At 40.8% G+C, this 9,261-nt stretch overlaps 1 protein-coding gene across 1 annotated transcript; it reads right to left on the reverse strand.

Annotated features, from left to right (window-relative positions):
* Window positions 1-291: 291 nt before the first annotated feature.
* On the reverse strand, window positions 292-6,759 carry LOC121138219 (defensin alpha-like protein 1). Its single transcript, XM_040740984.1, has 3 exons — window positions 6,543-6,759; window positions 2,098-2,282; window positions 292-701 (listed from the first exon to the last, which is right to left on the reverse strand). Exons 2-3 carry the CDS (start codon window positions 2,267-2,269, stop codon window positions 565-567), a joined length of 309 nt encoding a protein of 102 aa, XP_040596918.1. The 5' UTR covers window positions 2,270-2,282; window positions 6,543-6,759; the 3' UTR covers window positions 292-564.
* Between the last annotated feature and the right edge of the window lie 2,502 nt (window positions 6,760-9,261).

Consider the following 9,261-nt stretch of genomic DNA (forward strand, 5'->3'; position numbering starts at 1 on the left):
GAATGGTCAGTTCTATTGTAGTCATTCTAATCTCTCATCTCCTAACTCAGCATCCTTTATAGTAGCAGCACTCTCAAAGTCATTGTCAATGGGAGATGTAGAAAACATCGCGGTTATCTTCAAGTGTCTGTAGTTGTAATGACCTAAATACTAAAAGAAGCCAAGATTCACATTCTTAAAGTTAGGATTTCCCTGAATAGGCCAAGATCATATATCTGTCTATAAAACCCTAGATTTGTATCACCTACACAGACACAACTTTAAGTAGTATTAAGAACGGTTAGCACATGCTGCAATCCAGAGCTTTATAGAGGCTAGGTAACAAGGAGGACCCAAGGGGAGACACATGGATTGTCCTGGGAAGAGGAAATAGAAGAGACCTCCTAGGATAACTGGGGGCTGGTAGGGATGGGTACATTGGGGATCAGGGTAGGTTAGAAGGAGAAATGAAAGAGGAATTTTGATATTCAAGGGGTTATTTGGGGGCCAGGTAGAAATCTGGTGCATGGAAAAGGACCACAAATCTACAAGGATGGCCCCAGCTATGACTCCTAGCAATAGTGGCTAGGTAGTCTGAACTGGCCATCTCTTGTAATCAGATTGGTGAGTATCCTCATTGTCATAAGAGAGCCCTTGTCCAGTAACTGATAGAAGCAGATGCAGAGATTCACAGACAAGGTCTTGGCCAAGCTCCAGAAATCCTGTTGAAGAGAAGGAGGAAAGATTGTATGAACCTGAGGAGTCAAGGTTATTACAGGGGAAGAAACATAGACAACTAACCTGGGCTCAAGATCTCACAGTTAAGGGACCCACATGCGAATGATCTAGGATTTTTACATAAGTAGAGCTGAAGTCTGGTCTATTTATGGGACTCCTAGTAGTGGAAGCAGGTCCTGTCCCTGATAATTTGTCAGGGTTTTTGGATATCTAGTCTTCATACTGATTGCCTTACCAAGGCATAATAAGAGGGGTGGAGCTTCTTACCTCAACTTGATATGACAAGTTATTGGACATCCACAGGAGGCCTGCCCTTTCTGAACAGAAACAGTGAAGGAGTGGATTGGGGAGAGGCAGAGAGGAGGAGGGAAGGGAATGAGAGGAGAGGAGGGAGGAGAAACTGCAGCCAGGATAGAAAACAAATGAATAAACTTAATTAATCAAAATTTGTGTTGGCTGAGGATAGAAAGAAAGTTGTGGCACAAAAGGCCAGAGAAGAAGCAGGGATCATGCACAAAGTTGTCCTTGGTGTCATGAAAGCAACTTTGCAGTCTCTGACTCAGCAGTGCCATCTCAAGTCCTGTTCTCTGTGCACTTGCTGAACACATGATGTTTATGTCAGAATGACAACGTTCATGAAACACTGCTTGGAAATCAATGCCAGAGAAAATTATAAGCTTTCAAAAAATTTTAAAACCTAGGAATCAATGCTAATTTGTTAAATTTATGAAGAGCTTAACACTGCATACTAATTGAAATGGAAAACGAACAATAACAAGCATATACAAGGAACTAGAGATTATTATATCTATGAAAAAGGAGTAATATTCATACAAAATGCAAATAGAATTTCAATGGTATATCAAACTTTGCCTCTCACCTTAGAAAATTTGTTTTTAAAATTGTCCAGCTGGGTGGTGGCCGTACATACCTTAAATCCCAGCATTTGGGAGTCAGAGATAGATGGATCTTAGTGAGTTTGTGGCCAACCTGGTCTACAAAGTGAGCTCCAAGACTAATAGGACTACACAGAAAAACTATGTTTCAAAACAACAAATACATATACTTAACATATATTGTTTATATGAAGCCCCAAAGACTGGAAGAATCCAATGAATCTCACCAAATCCCTGTGTGCAAGGCAGGCTGTGGATGAAACTGTATGTTCTATATTTTGAAATTATTCCATAGATAAATATTTAGATAAAAAACTTAAAGATAATCAGTTACACTTTTTTGACTGTTACTTCTATGAATAAGAAAGTGAAGCTCATGGAGGATCAACAGAGCTTCTTCCTGAATCACACAGCTCTGCACAGGATTCCAGGGCACCTCTTCAACCCACTCCATCCCACTATCATACAGGGAATCACCACTCACCTTGAGCTTGAAGAACAGAGCCTTCTGGGCCTCCAAAGGAGATGGACACATCCTGGTTCTCTACTCCTGGCTGCTCCTCATTTTTAGCCTCCTCAGTTGCTTCTGGCAGAGGATCTACCAGGGACTGAAAGGCCAGCAGGACATGGGCAGAGAGGAGGACAAGTGTCTTCATGGCTGAGAGTCACCTGGAGGAAGGGTGAACAGGAACCAAGTGTGTGGGAAGTGAGGAGGCAGACTCCATTCATAGGGCTGTCATGAGAAGTTGCAGACACAGGCTCTGTGTACTCTCTTTCCCTACAGAGAGACTGCTGTCCTCGAGAGCCCTTTGATGTTCCTCAGTTCTCACAGCCTCTGCCATGATGGTGGTGTCAGTGTTCAGTGACGTCACTTCCTTCCTGCTGAGAATGATGAAGGGGTATTGCTATCTTCTCCTCTTTCAGATTTGCTTGATCATTTACCTTTCTGTGCTCAGGGGGAAAAAAAGAGGTGGGTATTTTCCAAGTTCGTAAGCTCATGAAATGAGGAGTAGTTGTGTGTTGAATTAGGAGGTTGAAGTTCTCAGAGAGTGTGGACCCTGAGACAGACCTGAATATCTGTGGATTGGATAGTGAGTTCTTTGAGTCATTCTGGAGTATTTTCATCCTCATGAAGGAAGTCTTTGTGAATCCCTTTCTTTGGGCCATTATTGAGAAAGTAAGATGGCCCTCGTGAATCTTGGTCAAGAGCCGAGGGACAGAGTGGGTCAGACTGAAGTTAGAGCAGGTTGTTCTGGAGGAGCCAGTGTTACCTGAACATATCTCATGAGTGCATTCCTGGTGCCTCTTCATACTTTGGGAGCCATCAAATGATGTGCTGTCATTCTTGTTTGATATTGTGTTAGTTTTATTCTTAGGAGATAAGGCACAATATACAAAACCATACAATAAAGACTTTGCATGCTGTTTCTCATCATCTGGATGGTAGGAGATGCCCTTCCACGAAAGCAGCAGAATTACCAGGACACTTTTCTGTACCTAAGTGTTACCATTTCCCAGTACTCATGTTGTGTAAGAAAACAAATAAACAAGCTTATCATTTTTTCTCTTGCCTCAGATTACTCCTGGTATGTGCTATCTCTGAATTCATTTGTAAAATTGAGATCCTTTTGCAGGTAGTAGAAATTAGTGATTTCTGTGCTTTTCTCATAGTAGGAAAATATCAATGTATGTCATCATATGGATACTTGTATAGTAAAAAATATATAAATATACCATCTACCCAAAAAGCACCAATGGTTTTGGCTACATATCTAGAAGCAGAAATACTACATTATTCTAGTGATGCATATGAAGTCATATATGCCCACTGTCCCCATCCCATAGTACACTGGTGACTGTTGATCATGCTACTGACCATCTTGAAGCCAATAAGACAAAAATGATGGATACACCACGTGTCTTCCCAAGATTATGTGTCACTGACTGGCAATTCCTTCAATCAGTGCCTTATCCTCTGCATGTCCAGACCTAACTAAGATTTGTCCTGCCATTATGGAGTAGTCTACAATTTACTTGACTGAATCTGAATCATATATATATATATATATGTATATATATATATTGCTCATTCTGTGTACCAAGAATGGAGAATAATTAAAATACTGCTCACTCTGACACCTTGAAAGTCTATGCTACTTACCCATGATGCTGTGAGGCTTAGTCAAGAGCCTTTGGAATGAAAGTGTCTGATTCTTAAGTGAAATCCTTAAGTGAAATCCTAATAAGGTTTAAACAAAACCCTTATTAGCAATTGAAAAGAGGAGCACGGATTCTAGATAGAAAGTGAAATAAGGAAGCCAAATTATTCTGCTGGCCTAGTTATATGCCTCTCTTCTGTCTTAATTTGTTTAACTTTTTTTTAACAAAAATCTATATATGTGTGTATGTACTATATATATGTTTAACATATATTGTAGGAATTAAGGAGATTTAATTTAACAGAAAAACAATAATACAACACCACAGCATAGAATTCAAGGAGAGGACAGAACCATCAAGAAAAAAGACAACAAAAAGATAAGGTGGACATTTAGTGTCAGGACTCTTTACAGGAGACCTTCTGTCTATTAATTTCCTGTCAGGCACTTCTTAAACTCTGTGGGGTTTTCTAGAGCTCAGTGTCATGTGTGCTCAAGGGACAATTTTTTGACTTTTCCTAGCAGGCTCTGCATTAGAGAACTAGATGGTTCTGACATCATGTAGAGTGGACCGCTTTTCCTTTACCATGTTCAGGCAAATGTTGTCTTGAATGTCTATGCTGGGGTGGTAGCAGGGAGTGAGAAACATATCCGTGGGTCCATTGTAAGGGTAGCCACTGAGGGAATCTAGTGAGAGCTTATCCCTCAGGTCTTGATATACTGTGATGGCTGCTCCATGGATGGTCCCTATCCATTTGAACTGGTTGTCTGATTCAGGGAATGTGAAAATCCCTTTGTCATCAGACATAAAAAGGATCATCAATCCTGCTGAATTCTCTTGCCCACAAGGCAAGATACCCCACAAGTGACAGCAACACTGACTGCAACAGTGTTGTAGAGATTTTGTTAGGGTGTGGGGATGCTGGAACAGGAGAGCAGACATGAAAGGGCAACTCAGTTTTCTCTTAATTTTCATGAACAAAGTCAAAAATGCATCTCACATGCAATAGGCTCACAGATTCTTCTGAAACAATCTCATTCTGAGAGAATGAAAGAAGACACCTCAAGGAGGAACACCAATGAATTCATGTGGTGAGAACTGGAGTGAAAAACAAAGAGAAAATCTGTTCAAGAGATAAAATGTCAAGGAAACAAATCATGCACAAAGAATGCCAGACAACTGAAACTAAACTTATGATGGCCAACACGATGGCTTAGTGGGAGAGAAGCTATCACCGCACCTGACAGACTCAGAATCCACATAGAGAAGGAGAATCAGACTTCCATTAACTGTCTTCTTATGTTTTTGGCTGTGAACCTAGCCTTTAATGGCTGAGCCATCTCTCCAGCCCATCATTAACTGTCTTCTGACATCCACATGTGTACTGTGGCACAGGTGTAATGTGCTCACTACAGAAGTTTACATGAGACAGACCCCCCATGTTGTAAAATATCATTTTAAGTAGGCAAAGATGTATTACATATGTGTCTGTTGCAGAATATTAGTTTAACTGTGTAAAGGTGAGTACCCGCCAAGGTTCAGTTACAGAATGCATGCTTTTGTCTCAAAGGTGGATGCCCTAGTTTGGTGTAACTGTAAAGATTCTCAAACAGTTAACTCCGTTTGGCCTTGGACAGACACAGAAGAACTGTTAGTTCATATACTGATTGAGAATCACTGTAGTTTGTGATGATCAGAAGACATGTGCCATTGAAATCACATCTTCTCTATCAACATGGCATTGTCAACACATCCTACAATGTGTGAGATGTCATCAGTCATCATTGTAATGAGCCTCCACACAAACTTCAGTTAGCAACCTATGGTATCACAAAAAACACCCAAAATCTTTCAAAATATCCCACTCATCACAGAAACTTGAAATGGACGACACACGGTTACTGGTTCATAGTAGCCAATACTGTGGCAGGCCAAAGTTATGGATTCTCACTGTGAGTCTGGTCTCCTTGTAGAGTATGGACACACGGGGATAGATGTGTAAACTAGGGATGGGTCAGAAGTCCTGTATTGAATTCATAATAAAAGTTCAATATGATTTCACTGGTTTGTAAACACTCATCTTTAAAACAGGGAGGTATGCCTTCACGATGTGAGGAAACTCCTCAGCCTAAGGTGAGGCTCCATTTGCTTTCCCTCATCCATCCTAACATCATAGTCTTCTGTCAGAAACATCTGCACATTACTCTGTTGGACTTTCCCTGTTTTTCTTCTTCCCATCATCATTATCGTTTCTGATACACTTCACTTCTCAGCTCATCCAAGGCTTCCATCCTCAAGTGAGACCTCATGTCTCTCTCTTCTGTAGGTATATCTAACCTCATTTACTTCATCTTGGATAACTGCTTATTTTGTGAGATCTGTTTTCAACAATAATATTATTAAAGGCATAAAGTTCTGGAGATATTTGACACTAGAAAATATGATCTTTTCTCGTTTAACAAATATACATTATTAGTTATTGGATAAAACACTTAAATACTATTGAACTTAAGTCACTTCTTTTTTATAATATCTTTTATATATATGTATTTTTTAATTTAAATTTAAATTAGAAACAAGGTTGCTTCACATGTCAATTCCAGGTCCCTCTCCATTTCCCTCTCCTCCTCCCGTGCCCTCCCACCAACATCCCCAATAACCCCTCATTTCCCCAGGGAGGGTGAGGCCCTCCATGGTGGTGTCCATAGTCTGTCATTTCATCCAGGACAGGGCCTGGACCTTCCCCAAGAGATGCAGGGCCTTGTTTACCTGGATCTGCTGGTTTCCTGGTCTTGTTGGTGGAAGAGAAGACCTGGAATCTGGGGTGCTTGGCTTCTGCCGGGATGGGAAGTTCTGTGCGGTTCCCAGGCAATCCCCAGGCACTGGAATGGGAAGCTTCTTACATAAGGTAAAAATTCAAAATTTCCACTGATTATATAAGTCACGACAGCTTTGTGTGACTTCATAGAAATCATGATAATTTGAAGCTTATGATGTCAGATAGCATTCTCAAATTACATAATATATGCAGTATATTGACATTAGCTTATCCTTATAGATTGCTGATGTCTTTTATCTGTTCTGATAAGAGGTTTTCACAATAGTCCAACAAAGTAGCTGCCTTTGTTGACCAACATTTTGTGGGTTTGTAAAGGACCTTTGAAGAGGTTAATTGCCTTACTCAGAGACACTAAGGATTACACAAGAGGGCTGTTGCCAAATCCCTTGTACTTCATCACTGCCCAGTGATCCACATTAGCTTCTGCATTTTAGAGTGTTAACTTCTGTCATTTTTTGGGACTCTTTGTTTTCCTTGCTTAGAACTTGAGAGTGGCTCAAGGTTGGAGGACTTCTGTTAGCAGATAGTCGCTCAACAGCTTCTCCTTGACCTCTAACTCTGCAAATATCCTCCTCTGGGATTAGTTGTGAACTCACTAGTGAATCACCTACACTCCCTAGAAATATTTGAAGAAAAGGCTTTTGTCAGATATCACAAGTCAAAAAAGAAAATCGCACATCTGATCACTGCTAAAGAAACCGAGTTGATTATTAAGGGAAACTGCAAGTTGTGTTGACACTTTACACACTAGTTTGTGACAGAAAACAAGATCTATGTCTAAATATCATATATGAGAGAGTACATACCATGTTTTTCTTTTTGTGACTGGGTTACCTCACTCAGGATGGTTTCTTCTAGTGCCATCCATTTGCCTGCCAATTTCAGGATTCCATTGTTTTTTTTCACTGGGTAATACTCCATTGTGTAAATCTACCACATTTTCTCTATCCACTCTTCGGTTGAGGGGTATCTACGTTGATTCCAAATTTTGCCTATTACAAATAAAGCTGCTATGAACATAGTGGAACAGACATCCTTGTTGTATGAATGAACATATTTTGGATATATGCCTAAGAGTGGAGGTGCTGGGTCTTGTGGTAGGTTTATTCCCATTTATTGAGGAATCTCCACACTGATTTCCAAAGTGGCTGCACAAGTAGGCACTCCCACCAGCAGTGAAGGAGTGTTCCCCTTTCACCACATCCTCTCCAGAATAAATTGTTGTTGGTGTTTTCATTATTATTATTAATTATTTTTAAGTTTAAATTTAGGTTAGAAACAAGGTTGCTTCAAAGTCAGTTCCAGGTCACTCTCCCTTTCCCTCCCCTACTCCCCTGCCCTCCCCCCAACACCCTCATTATTCCCTTATTTCACCAGGGAGAGTGAGGCCCTCCATGGGGATGTCCATAGTCTGTCATCTCATCCAGGGCAGGTCCTAGACCCTCCCCCAAGAGTTCAGGGTGAGAGTGGATCTCACATTGTTAGATGGGAGTCCAAAGTCCATGTGTATACTCTGGATGAATACTCATCTACTGCCCAAGGCTCAATAGATTACCTAGGCCTCCTCACTGACACCCACATTCAGAGGGTCTTGATCAGTCCCATGTTGGATTCCCAGGCTGATGCCTGGGATTCAAGAGTTAACCTTTGTCAGGTCAGCTGTTTCTGGGAGTTAAACCAGCACAGTCTTAATCCCTTTGGTCATCAGTCCTCCCTCTCTGTTATTGGCTTTCTTGAGTTCAGTTCAGTGCTTAGCCGTGGTAGTGTGCCTCGTCTTCCATCAGCCACTGAATGAAGTTTCTGTATCCCAGACTCTCTGTCCATGGGATTGTAGCATTATTTGTAATAGCCAGAACTTGGAAGCAACCTAGATGCCCCTCCACTGAAAAGTGGATAGAGAAAATGTGGTAGATTTACACAATGGAGTACTATTCAGCAGAAAAAAAACAATGGAATCCTGAGATTTGCAGGCAAATGGATGATACTAGAAGAAACCATCCTGAGTTAGGTAACCCAGTCACAAAAAGAGAAACATGGCATGTACTCTCTCATATATGGATTTTAGACATAGATCTGGGAGTGCCAGTCGTTGGTGTTTTTTATTTTAGCCACTCTGACAGGAGTAAGATGGTATCTCAGAGTTGTTTTGATTAACATTGCCTGGATGGCTAAGGATGTTGAGCACTTTCTCAAGTGTCTCTCAGCCATTTTAGACTCCTCTATTGAGAATTCTCTATTTAGTTCTGTAGCCCACTTTTTAATTGGATCCTTTGGTGTTTTGGAGACTTGCTTCTTGAGTTCTTTGTAAATTTGGAGATCAGCCCTCTGTAAGATGTGGGGATAGTGAATATCTTTTCCCATTCTGTGGGCAAAATGGCATGCTTCTTAAAGGTTACCTCTTAATGGTTCAAGACACTCTTGGACTTCAGTGGCCAGTTCTGCTCTGACAAATGGCAGGAAAAATGGCAAGTGAATACCAATAATATAAATAATTCAAAAGAGCATGGTGGATGTTTGTGTAGACAGTTTTATTAAGTGCCACTGTGACAAGCTCTGATGATCAGCAAAATAGTGCGCAGGTGTATGAAATATAAGATATGCTTTTTGGCTCAGAATTATAAGCCTAAAAGGCTATTGAAGAGGTCATGT

This window comes from Mesocricetus auratus, unplaced genomic scaffold, assembly GCF_017639785.1.
Source record: "Mesocricetus auratus isolate SY011 unplaced genomic scaffold, BCM_Maur_2.0 contig_11979_pilon_obj, whole genome shotgun sequence".
Taxonomy (NCBI): Eukaryota; Metazoa; Chordata; class Mammalia; order Rodentia; family Cricetidae; genus Mesocricetus; species Mesocricetus auratus.